This window comes from Amphibalanus amphitrite, unplaced genomic scaffold (genome assembly GCF_019059575.1).
Source record: "Amphibalanus amphitrite isolate SeventyFive unplaced genomic scaffold, NRLGWU_Aamphi_draft 000404F_arrow, whole genome shotgun sequence".
Classification (NCBI taxonomy): domain Eukaryota; kingdom Metazoa; phylum Arthropoda; class Thecostraca; order Balanomorpha; family Balanidae; genus Amphibalanus; species Amphibalanus amphitrite.
Window position 1 is genome coordinate 157,988 of NW_024881898.1, and position 12,350 is coordinate 170,337.

General features: G+C 49.8%; 1 protein-coding gene across 1 annotated transcript; it reads left to right on the plus strand.

Annotated features, from left to right (window-relative positions):
• The first annotated feature begins 2,576 nt into the window (after positions 1-2,576).
• On the plus strand, positions 2,577-11,869 carry LOC122390644 (homeobox protein MSX-1-like). The gene is made up of 3 exons (XM_043383787.1): positions 2,577-3,612; positions 9,113-9,279; positions 11,056-11,869. Exons 1-3 carry the CDS (start codon positions 3,216-3,218, stop codon positions 11,302-11,304), a joined length of 813 nt encoding a protein of 270 aa, XP_043239722.1. The 5' UTR covers positions 2,577-3,215; the 3' UTR covers positions 11,305-11,869.
• Positions 11,870-12,350: the final 481 nt, after the last annotated feature.

Sequence of the window (12,350 nt, forward strand, 5' to 3'; positions counted from 1 at the left end):
ATCCGATTAAATGGAGCGTTTTTCACCTGTTTCTGGGTAATGATCATGAGCGTCGAGCGTCTACACAGGGGCCTTCTGCAGTGCGTCGGCAATCGCAGCCACTATATACTATAATTCTACCAGTTGTTTTTGTCATGAAATTTCAAAATTTCGAATTTTTCTGTAAAAAATTACATGTCATAGCTAGAAGAAAACCTTTGTCACCATCGGATTCCTCGCACCATTGCGCGTCGAATGATATGTAAAACGAGTGAGTAAAGACTGGGGAAAGACAAGTTTTAACACAAAAGTTGATTTTGCCCCCCCCCCCCAACCAAAAATCTCTGGCGACGCCTATGGGTAATGGGCTCGTCTAAAACATAGAAATGGTAAAATTGACCTCATGCTCATGATATCGGAGAAATTTTTTGAAAAAGTCCAGAATATGTTTTCGTACTTGGTTCTTCTTCGGTGGAATCAAAATGTCTTATTTTTTATGAAAACATATTTTTGACATATGTACAATGTCCATGTGTCAATGCATATGTCATACAGCATATGTCATACATTATACGAATACTGCATGGGGGAGCGGGCAATAGCACAAAATATTGCCCGATGTGACGTCACTGTCGCCCGAGGGTGAAGACCGAAACAAGTGCTATTGCCCTCGGCTTCGCCTCGGGCAATAGCACTTGTGAAGGTCTTCACCCGAGGGCGACAGTGGCGTTACAGCAGGCAATATTTTTTGCTATTGCCCGCTCCCCCATGCAGCATTCGTTTTATTACATGGCCAACTCTCGGAATCTTTACTTAGTAGGTACTCATTCATCCCGTAATAAAAAATATCCAAACACAAATATCATGATACAATTGAATGTATTGGATATACAATCATAGCCACGTCACATGTCTACGGCACACACTTTTAGTTGCTTTACATGTTAGTTGCTTATGATCTACGGCGCCTTTCCCATCCTTCTTGGCCATATGGATCGCGACTTTGAAGGCTTCTGCGCCGAGTGGGAAGTTCCCTTCATCGCTGATATCCTTTCCCATCGACGTCAACAGGTACTGTTTCACGCCGTACTTGAGTGTGGAGACTCTTCGATTTGTAGCGTTCACCGTCCTTGCGTTTTACAGTAATGAAGAACTCCTTCACAGCGTTGTCCAGGACATCGTTGCTGTGCATGCAGCTTTCAACAGATATGCCTTTTACTTGCAAGAACTCAATGAAGACGTCTTCTACTGATTTAATCACATTTTTAGTGCCCTGAGCCCTGCGCGATGAAAATAGCTCATCCAATTCATGCGGCTCCAACAAATTAAATCGGGATATTTGAACGGACATGTTCAAATGACGGCCCAGTTCTTGATGACTTGACTAGCCAATCACGAAATCAAACTGAACAGTCTGAGAAAACGACGATAAAATTACATTTGAATTTTTGTTCAAACACCACTGCGCGAGCAACTTACTATTGACCGTTGACATGGCAACCGCTTCTCACCTTCAGAAAGGTCAGTAACCTGACACTGAAAGGTCAGTAACCTGATGCCGGGCAATAGTAAAAAATATATCATGCCAAATTAACACAGGAGCCATGTAATAAACATATGTTTTGACATATGTAAATCAAGTACGCTTGATACACTTGAGCACTGAGCTTTACTGTATGCCTGGCCTATTCAAATACATTAGCCGGAGGGGTGTGGTAATATATAATACTGAACGAGGCCGGTGTAAATAAATTTTCAAGACCGAGGTCCTTACTGGATTTTTGAACGAGGCCGAAGGCCGAGTTCAAAAATCAGTAAGGACTGAGGTCTTGAAAATTTATCACCGGCCGAGTTTGGTATGTATTTTACTGTATGCCAACGATAAATTTATTTTCTGGACCGAAGCTCTTAGCCGACATAGGAACGAGACCATCCCAAAATGTTGGCTTAAGTGCATTCTGGTAATGCAATTTTGACCGTGGTCAATTTGCTTACACCAGTTATTACCACACCCCTCTGGCTAATGTATTTGAATAGGCCAGGCATACAGTAATAACTGGTGTAAGCAAATTGGCCACGGTCAAAAATGCATTACCAGTTTGCATTTAAGCCAACATTTTGGGATGGTCTCGTTCCTAAGTCGGCTAAGAGCTTCGGTCCAGAACATAAATTTATTGTTGGCATACAGTAAAATACATTCCAAACTCGGCCGGTGATCAATTTTCAAGACCTCAGTCCCTCGTTACTGATTTTTGTAACTCGGCCTCGGTCTTAAAAAGTTTATTTACACCGGCCTCGTTCAGTATTATCTAACACCGCTCACGAGATACGGAGCCAGCTCCGGGTCAGCCAGAGAGTCGCGGCTCAACGTGAGGCCTTGTGCAACCTAATCTGCCCTCATCTCCACGCACATTTTTCTGTACCTTACCGGACGGTTTGACATTGGGCTGATCGAGGGGTTTGGAGCTACTGTTCCGTGGTTTTTCAATAAATTTGACCTCGTTTAGCACGATATATAACCATTCTCACCCACTCTTCAGTTTCAGCTCTCGTCTGTGCCGCCCGCCTCCCCACCGTTCCCGCGGCTGCTGCTGCTGACCGGGTCCCCGCCGTTGCCCGGGGCGGTGCGGAGACACGGCTCCGTCCGACCGGTAATCAGCGTCCGGGGCGCGTGTCACTCAGCTGCTCTGCTCGGCACGCGGCGCCGCGGGCCGCACTGCGCACCTGAGCACCCTGATTAACCACGGCCGCCGCCACTGTGCCCCGCGCGGAGCCCACTCACTCGGACGGCCCGGCTAATTTGGACGCTAATTGACACGGGATACAGACATGCGCCGCGCTTTATGAAACATTATCGGCGCGAAAAACAAATCCGCCGCCCGCTCAGCGCGGCGGACAGATTTGTTACCTTGCCGCTGAGCCGCTTGTCGGCACGCGGGCAAACAGAACAAGCCGAATTAGGCGCACCACCGACACCCGTTCGGGCCCTTTCGGCGGCCGGCCGGACAAAGCGCGTGGAAGGCTTAGCGGTCGGTGGCGGCCGGCACATGAACGCCGGCCAAACATTATTTGTTTAGCCAATTAGGGGTGCTGTCGCAGCGCGTTTGTGCGTCGTGGCTCGTCCGCGGTGCACGGCTCATTAGCTGCTCGTCCTCTCGCGGGCCGGGACGGGCCGGCCGGCCGTCTGCGGCGCCGGGACGGACGGGCAGACCGAGTCCGCCGGCCGCGCGAGCAGCATGCAGGCCTCGTGCGACTCTCCCGACCGGCCGACACAGCTCTCCTACATGGAGGTGCTGCGCTACCACGAGCTGTGCCAGACCCTGTACGGCGGTCAGCTGTGGGCTGCTCCCTGGCTGCCGACACCGGCCCCGGCCGGCTGGGGCGAGCTGGGCCGGCCGGCAGCACCCGCTACTGTGTGCGGGTCACCGCCGGCCGTCCTGCCCGACTGTCCCCCGGGAGACTGCAGTCGCCGGCCGGCCGCACAGGAAACCAACACCGGCCGCGTGAGGAGCGACTTCAGCATCGAGGGCATCCTGTCGGGGCGCCGGCGGAGCGCCACGCCGCCCGCAGACGATAAGGAACCAGAGTATGATTGGCTCAACTGCACCCGCTACAAGCCGCCCAAACTGCCACGTAAGTGTTGAACCGCCGGCGACGCGTGCCGGCCGTAAACACCGCCGAGCTGATGGCGAGTTGTGGTTGGCACATGGGTGGGAGAAAGTCAAACTGCTTCAGGTATACTGAGCATTCCCAAAAAAGCGTTGCTCTCATGTCAAGATGTAGTTCCACGTTTGCGATCCATAAATACCTAATAGACGAAAAGCTTTATTGTTGTCGGCTCCGGCAATGCTCTAACACGCAGCATGATTCCTGACTGTATGTATATCAGCTAGTTTTCTTAAAAGAAAGCATAATTTTGAGCTACGAATAAAAAAGATGAAGGCCTTACATGCGCGCTCAACAATAAAACAGTCACTGGAAACATGAACAGAAACATACAAACTTAAAATACGGGCTGATTTGGAATTTCGAATGTCACAGCTCCGACAATTCTTTTGTAGCCCATCTTAATTTGATTTTGGCTATAGCTAACGTCCATCACGATTTAGCAACATATTTACACAACCGATCAGGCCATAAGGTCGACAGTTCTATGTGCATACATGCTATTCATCAGAAATGGGCCAATGGTTTTAATGCTTAAACATAACATAAGGCGTATATAGCATAACGCCTTCGCTTTGTATTCTTGAGTCGGTTCAAAGCAGGGATGCGGAGCCGGAGCCGGAGCCGGAGCCGCCGGAGCCGGCATATTTTGCCCGGAGCCGGAGCCGGAGTCGGAGCCGTGAAACAATATAGCCCGGAGCCGGAGCCGGAGCCGGAGCCGTCAAAAAAGGGGGCGACTCCGGCTCCTTTTCTTAAGAGGAAACAATTATTTACCCTAGTTCGGTTTGACAGTAGAAGGCGTAAAACAATGTGGTATTCAAAATAGCCTTGTTATACAAATACAAAAGCAACGTGTACCAATCCCATCGCCTTTTTTCTTCCACCCGTATTTAATTAATCGCATGGGGGATGTACTGAGTAGAAGCCGGAGCCAGAGCCGGAGCCGCCGGAGCCGGATCATTTTACTCGGAGCCGGAGCCCGAGCCGGAGCCGCCATGACATTTCACCCGGAGCCGGAGCCGGAGCCGATTTTTTTCTCCGGAGCCGGAGCCGGAGCCGGAGCCGGAGCCGTCTGAAATTTCCACGGCTCCGCATCCCTGGTTCAAAGTAAATTCCAGTAAACAAAATCTTGGAAACCCCTGCTACACGAGACAATAAAAGGAACGTCTCCGGGTTCCGAGTGCGAACCCGTTGACGGAAATCAAGCAAAGCAAAATTATATGAACAAAATTACTACCTACTCTTAGTTTCTTGACATAAAATCGGATTCAATAAGAAAATAAGCTTTGCTGAGCAGGGTAGCTCCAAACTGAAATAGAACAAACTGGTCCCTGCATAGTTCAGTGTTCAGACGGTGTTGCTTTCCTTTGAGTTGGTGAGGAGCTGACTTCGAAGGTACTTGCCCTGTCTTTGAGGAACTTCAAACGATTGATACAGCTTGCTGTTTCGTCTTTAACACTTATGGGTCAGCGGTCTGTTTGAATTAGGGTCGATTCTCCGTGTTGCAAGACCAGTTCTTGCCCAAAAGGAATTTCCAGATGATTTGGGTGAGGTCCCTGGAATGTTGCCTGAATTCACATTTGCCGTCCCTACAGCTAATTACTGGTTCTAGGCAGTAGCGGCGGAACACCTTCAATTAAAGGGGGCACTGGCACTGCCGACTTTTGGTCCCATTCTTTCCATGCAACGCCCATAGGGCTAATGTTAAAATGCCAAAATCAAAGGGGGGCACGGTGCCCCGGTGCCCTCCCCGTTCCGCCGCCTATGGTTCTAGGTATTCCACATTTCAAGACCCGCCTTCTTCCCCTCACATCCTTTGTTGATCGTCCAATATGCAGCTGAGCTACAATTTCGGCGGCGTTCGGAGCTTGTAAATGTTCTCCAGTTTCGATTGCTCCTTATGATGATACTCGATTTTAAATTTATGTTGTCAGACGACCATTGCATTTTGTCACATCACAACGCCAATCGCCAACAATTAATGAGGGCTTAGCAAGACTGTAGCTTTTACCGTCGGGGCTGGAATATCCCACGGTGACTGACTTTAATATGTAATAGCCAAAACGTTATATGGGTGATATTTCGACCAACAGGCCTTCCTCAGAATGTAACAAGTGTAGAAATCTACAAGAATACAATTAATGAGGCATTCCTTCGTTTATATTGGTGATGGTAATGCATAATGTCAATCGCATGAGCGAAAAAAAAGTAATGACCAAGTTTCTCCTGATTGCGCTGAGTCACATCCAAGTGTGTCATATAACGCCTTGTAACGCGTGATTTGCTATAGATGTTTTTTTCGAGTTTGGTATTTGTAGCCGTCGTGTCACCTCTCTCCCGCTCTAATTTGAACGCGATTAAATTCTTGAAGTCTTCTTGTTTGAGAGCTGAGGCGAGCTGAGGCTTGTTTGAGCATTATAGGTAATGAATGCTATGGTGATAGAGTTACCTTATGCTCATGTTACGGTAGTGAAATAATATTAAAATGAGGCCAAAAAAGTTATTGATATATTTCGACTTCGTCGTCTTCGGAATGTACGTTTTCGGCATTGTCACAATTTAAATGCGCAAAGCATCAAAGGCGCAACAATGAACATTTGATATCGGTTCAGCTGGGATCCAAGACGCGTTTGATTAGGCGTTCCGCCCAATGTTCAGTTTTCCTCACGGTTTCCTCACTCCTGCTGGACTCTATACACTTCTTTGTTTTTAACTTCTGGCTTTTCACCCTCTTCATCCTCAAATTTTTTCAAACCCTAATTAGGGTTAAGAAGGGCATTTCATCTTTCATACTTGATGCAACCCAACAATGAAAAGCACAAATATAATATTTACTGTTGCGCCGGTACAGCATGTGGTTTGGCTGGCTCTTCCCAACCTTGGCTGTGAAAATGTTGCTTTATTCACTTAGGGTTTTTGCGACAGACCTAGTGTCTACCGGCTCTCCGTTCTCCGCACAAAACCTCGGTGAATAAAATGCATTTTCTCAGCCCCGGGCGAGATTTATATACTCCCAACGTCAAATAACAAGTATACTCATTATAGTCTGGCAAACCCAAGAAAAAACGGATTTTAAGTGCTGCGGCCGTTGATGCACGCGCATTTATACTGTGAGAGCATATTTTCTGTCACAACTTTTGCTACATATGTATTAAACCGCGAGTAGGTAGAACAAATATTTTGAACGTCGAGCCGATAGGCGAGACGTTTAAAAGATTTTTCTACCTACGAGCGGTTTAATGATTTTATCCCGTACCGCCGATATGTTTCGGGCGCTCTAAGGTAAAAAATACATCTTATATAAAAAATACGACATAATTCAGACTAGACGAAATGTCTACTAGACGTTTAACAGTTTGTTAATCATTTAGACGCTTAACAAATCAGTTAAACGACATCTGATAATTTTCTCTCTTTGAACGTGAAGCAATTGTAAACACTGTCTACGGTGCGGGATAATATATATTAACGCATGGTTTCCCGTGTGTAAATGGTTTTAACGCACGACGTGGATGGATTGGAGCACGAGTGTGTTAATGCACGAGTGAAACGAGTGCATTAACGCACAAGTGCTCCATTCCATCCACGAGTGCGTTAAAACCATTTATGCACGGAAACCATGTGTTAAACTAATTAATACATGCTTAACGGTGCGAATTTGAATTAAAATTAAACTTAGTCCATGACACTAAAAGGGCCTTTTACGGGAATTCTTAGAATAAAGTCAATGACCCTTCCGAAAAACTTCAGCTGAGAAAGTCATCACTGCACGCGCGTGCACCAATTTAAATTGGTGCACGGCTACCTTCGAATTAACGCACGGTTAATCTCCAGTGAACGCACCGTAAAGTATGTATTAATATATATTAAACCGCGAGTAGGTAGAACAAATTTGTTAAACGTCGAGCCGATAGGCGAGACGTTTAAAAGATTTTCTACCTACGAGCGGTTTAATAATTTTATCCCCTACCGCCGATATCTTTCGGGCGCTTAAAGGTAAAAATACAGTTTTTATGAAAAATACGACATATTTCAGACTAATATTTCAGACTAGACAAACTGCCTACGAGACGTTTAACAGTTTCTCTCTTTGCACGTGAAGCAATTGTAAACACTGTCTACGGTGCGGGATAAACAAATTTCTCCGAATCATGCATTTCAAGTGATCAAAACACGTGCTAGGTGATTCAGGCGCTTCAATTCCGTTCTTTCTTAAGTTTGCCAGACTATAGGTTTTTATATTGGGGCGTTTTTTTCATTCCATGCTATCAAAGTGCCTTGCCTTGTTTCCAGTTCAAGTGCATCGGTTGACAAACATCCTTAGAACAAACGTTGACTGCGTGTATAAGAGACACAATGCTAATTGAGACGTTCTTTCTTCACATTACTAAACACTGTCCAAGGCGCAGTGTGTCCCGTCTCCTCAGCATACCGATGCCAGCACACTGAAAGGAGATGAGGGAAGCGTGCCATTCGCTGTGAAAGCACACGTCCGCGCCCATTATAATCGGCTTAGGGCGGCGCGCCGATCCCATCAGACCCACACTGTTGACGATAGAGGCCTGAATTTTTCGGCATTTTTCTGGATGGTTGCGTGCATCTCGGCCGCCGGGCAAAAGCTCAATTTGAGACAGTTGTCGGTCGCGCGCGCGCCGGCCGGCCCGTGGTTAGTGAATTATGATTATCTGGGCGGGAGGCGCGCTACAAAAGCTGGCCGCCGCTATCGGTACATTTCATCGTCTATGTCGCCCGAGCGGCGCGAGTCATCTGCATACCGGCGTGGTACTGTGGCCACACGCACTCTGCGCGCCGCGCCAGGGCATATTTTAAGGCACTTACTGCGTCCCATTCTGGGACGCAGCCCCCTCACCTTGGGACGTAGCCCCTGCTGATTTGACCCACTGCGTCCCTGCCCTGTGCCCTGTCCGGTTCCCTAAACTGTGCCCTGCTGTGTGCCCTGACCTGTACCCTTCCCTCTAAAATGTCCTGTGCCATGCCCTGTAACCTGTCGTGCCCTACTTTCTGCCCTCCTCAGTGCCCTACTCTGTTCCTTGCCCTGTGCCCTTAGTCGTAGCACGTGCCCTCTGCTCAACTTTGGGACGCAGTAAAAATTTGTTAAAATATGCCCTGCGCCGCGCCGGTCAGGGCGTATACCGCACGGAATGCAGCCCGGGCTGAGAGCTGAGCTATTTCAGCTCTGTTCTCGCGAGATAAATTACTGCTGCACATGGGCCCATCAGCAATGTAAAACGTACCAAAATTTAGAGATCCCCTGAACGGATGTGGTGTGATTAAATTTGATCCATGGCGCGCACTTGTTAGTGTTATCCAAGCCTTTCCCTCGTTGACATCAAATGAGGAAGACTGACTACTAACAGTGAGCCGTGTGTCACAGGACCTAAGAAGGAGTGTCAGCTCTGTGACAGCTCTGTGTGGCTGACTTCTAACGGTGAGCCGTGTGTCACAGGACCAAAGAAGGAAGGCGTGCAGAAGCGGCGGCTGGGCCGGAACCCGCGCATCCCGTTCTCGTCACACCAGATCGCGCTGCTGGAGCACAAGTTCCGACACAAACAGTATCTGAGCAGCTACGACGTGACGGAGCTGGCCAGCCTGCTCTGCCTCTCTCAGACCCGGGTGAGTGCCTATTTACCGGGATAGTTTTCACAGACCCGAGTGATCACCAATGTCCTTTTATCTTTTTTTTTGTTTTGTTAAAAAAAAACTGCATGGAGCATGTCGATAGAGTATCCAGCTGTGAGCCGATCATATTCGTTTTTAATAACAAATTGCGATTGCTTATCTCATTATAATACACGCATAGCCTATCGCCATATTGTATCGGATATCGGTCCCCTGGCTTCCCCTGTCCTCCGCTATTCGGGGTCGCACATTCCGCGGAGCCGGGGTGGAATGTATGAGGGGTGCTTCCTTAGACCACCTATTAGCGGCGCTCCCGACTATGATGGTTATCACTGGAACAGACCCATTACGGCGCCTGGACTGGCAAAGAACCGTGCCAGCAGCGGCACTCGGCAGCCAGGTGCGAGCTCAGAGCTGCGCCTCAGTAAGCCCTGGGTTTGTCTTGGTGAGCGCGTGGCACGATGGTACGGCGGTGGCGGCGGTACAGGGGGACGAGAAACATTACTGGTGTTCTCCGAGGCTGGAGAGAAGAGGGGGCTGATTGGTCAGGCGTCGTGTCTCAGGGAGACTGGGTTGGAAGGATTAGGAGATGTGCTGGGAGAGATAGGGCAGCTGGAATGTGACACTGGATCAGCCGAGCAGCCTGGGTTAGGCAGCTACCGGATATTGGACATGAAGCCGTATCTGGACAGACTTGGCTGAAGACTATGTTGAACACGAAGTGTTTGGAAAGAAACGTGTATGGTAGCGTTCCCATCAGAGTGACGAGAAGAGGACCGAGGAGGGCGCACGACAGAAAATGGAGTTGACTGGCCGACACAACACGATTGCCGATCCAGTCAGTGACAGCACCGTCTAGCGTCGCGCTCCGTAGGGGCGCCTCTTGGCCGCGGCGGCTCCGCCCGTCCTGTCCGGACCCCTCAGTGTCGCCCTGCGCCCGCCCGCTCTGTGGAAAGATAGGCCCGGGTTATTTTATAGGGGGATTATCGTCTTGTTTATAGTACATTAGCGCACTGTGGGCGCCATCGGCCGACGCGGCCGGCGTGTCAATGCCGGTTTATTTATGGGTTGGACGGTTGATTAGGCGTGGACAGAGGGATGAGCGGCCCGTGGCGGTCCCGGAGCGGGCCCACCGCCGGCTGCCACTCGGCGACAACAATGTGACACACTGAGGAGGGAGAGAGGGGAGGAGTGGTCACACCGGGCCGTGCGGCGCCGAGAGCAGCCGGCTCCGATCTGTAGCAGATTGTTGGACGGTGATGACACGGTGGACGGGCATTGGAGGACGTGTTTCAAACCGGCCGGCGCCGAGACGGCTAGTAGTTGAAACGTAAACTTGAGTGGAACCGAGGACTCCATTGGCGAGGGCCGCCGCATTAGACGGGCGAGCCGACCAATTTTCGGCCGGCTGGCCCGCGCTGTTTCGCTTTTGTTGGTCCTTTGAAAAGAGCCATCACGGAAGAATGGTTCCGCGATGGGGCTTGCCGGGCCCTATCAAAATTCTTGTCACCTGCTCACTCGTTATAGGGCGTATAAATATGTGCTGGATAATGAGCCAGATTGTGGATGAAAGTAACAGGGATGCTGTCATTCTCTTGTACTGTGTTGTTTCAATCAACAAAACGCGTTTATCGCGTCTTCAACTTTCCAAAGTTCTTTGTCCCCTACCCAGATGCATATTTATCTTATCTAGTTTTTAGCTTTGCTATCTCACCGATATATTCTGACACTTCACCTACTGACAGTACTCGCTCCCCTTTCCCCCCTCAGGTGAAGATCTGGTTCCAGAACCGGCGCGCTCGAGAACGACGTGACCACGAGGCGCGCACTCGCACCGCCCTGCCAGTGGTGTCGGGCGCCCCGGCCGTGCCGCCCTCCACGCCGTCCCCGACCGTACTGCACTCGGTGCGGTCCGCCTTCCAGCCGGTACTGGCGGCGGCCGAGACGGTCACAGAGTGTCACAGGAGTCAGGAGCGGCCGAGACTGGAGCTGGACATGGCTCAGACCCGGGGCGACTGAGGGTGGAACTGAGGGGTTAAGTCCGCCGAACCGCGGGACTACATAGGTCGCCGAGGGGTGGTGGCGTGAGCTAGAGGAGGCCAGTCGTGAACCCGATAGTCATGTTTGTTGTTGGTTGTGCTGAGTGTTGGAAGGAGCGCATGATGGAGGTTCCGTGGGTTTTATGTCCGGAGCGAGTGATGGAGATACGGAATGAGAAGGACCAGTCTGTTTGTGCAGACTGCCGGGTGACGATTTACATTTCTCTGCCGTCATAAGCAGAAAAAATGTAGTCCGATACGCTGCTATTCAATGTCGCTCGCAAGAGCAATGGGTAACTATTGTATGATTGTGCGAACATTACTGTCTCAGGGAATGGTCAGTCTGTCTACAGATGTATCTGTATTTTAACTGTACGTGTTGACAACCCTATCGGCGGACTGTCTACACACCGCCCCATGATCATTACGAGCGAGCGAGCGCAGCGAGCGAAGTGAGTCTTTTCAATATAACGGAAAAATCTCAGTATGAGCGGCCCGGCCCGGCCCGGCCCGGCCCGGCCCGGCCCGGCCTGTAACGCTTTTGAGAGGCTTATATCTCAGCAACCGCTGGACCGATTGGCCTGCGGTCTTTTTTGCTGGGTAGCCCCATCCCTTCTACCCCGTAATTGACTACTTTTGATACATCTCAGTGACCGTTGTGGCACGTGCCACGTGAAAAGTCAAGGGTGTTCAAGCTGTTTTGCAAAAGTAGTGATTTTGAGAGGCTCATATCTCAGCAACCGCTTGGGCGATTGACTTGCGGTAATTTTTGTAGGGTAGCAGCATCCCTTTTACCCAAAATAGGATACTCTCGATGCATGTGGGTCACCCCCAGTGCACGTGCAAAATACAACAATAAGAGGTGCCAAATTTGTTCCCATTTCAGTAACTCGGTAATTACTGGGGCGATTTCGCTGAAACTTGGCATACAGGTAGGCACCCACCAGGCAATGCATTCCCATGTGTTGCGGTTAGGGTGCTACTGCACGTGCGCACGTGCAAGGGGCGTTTCCAGATCTCAAGAAC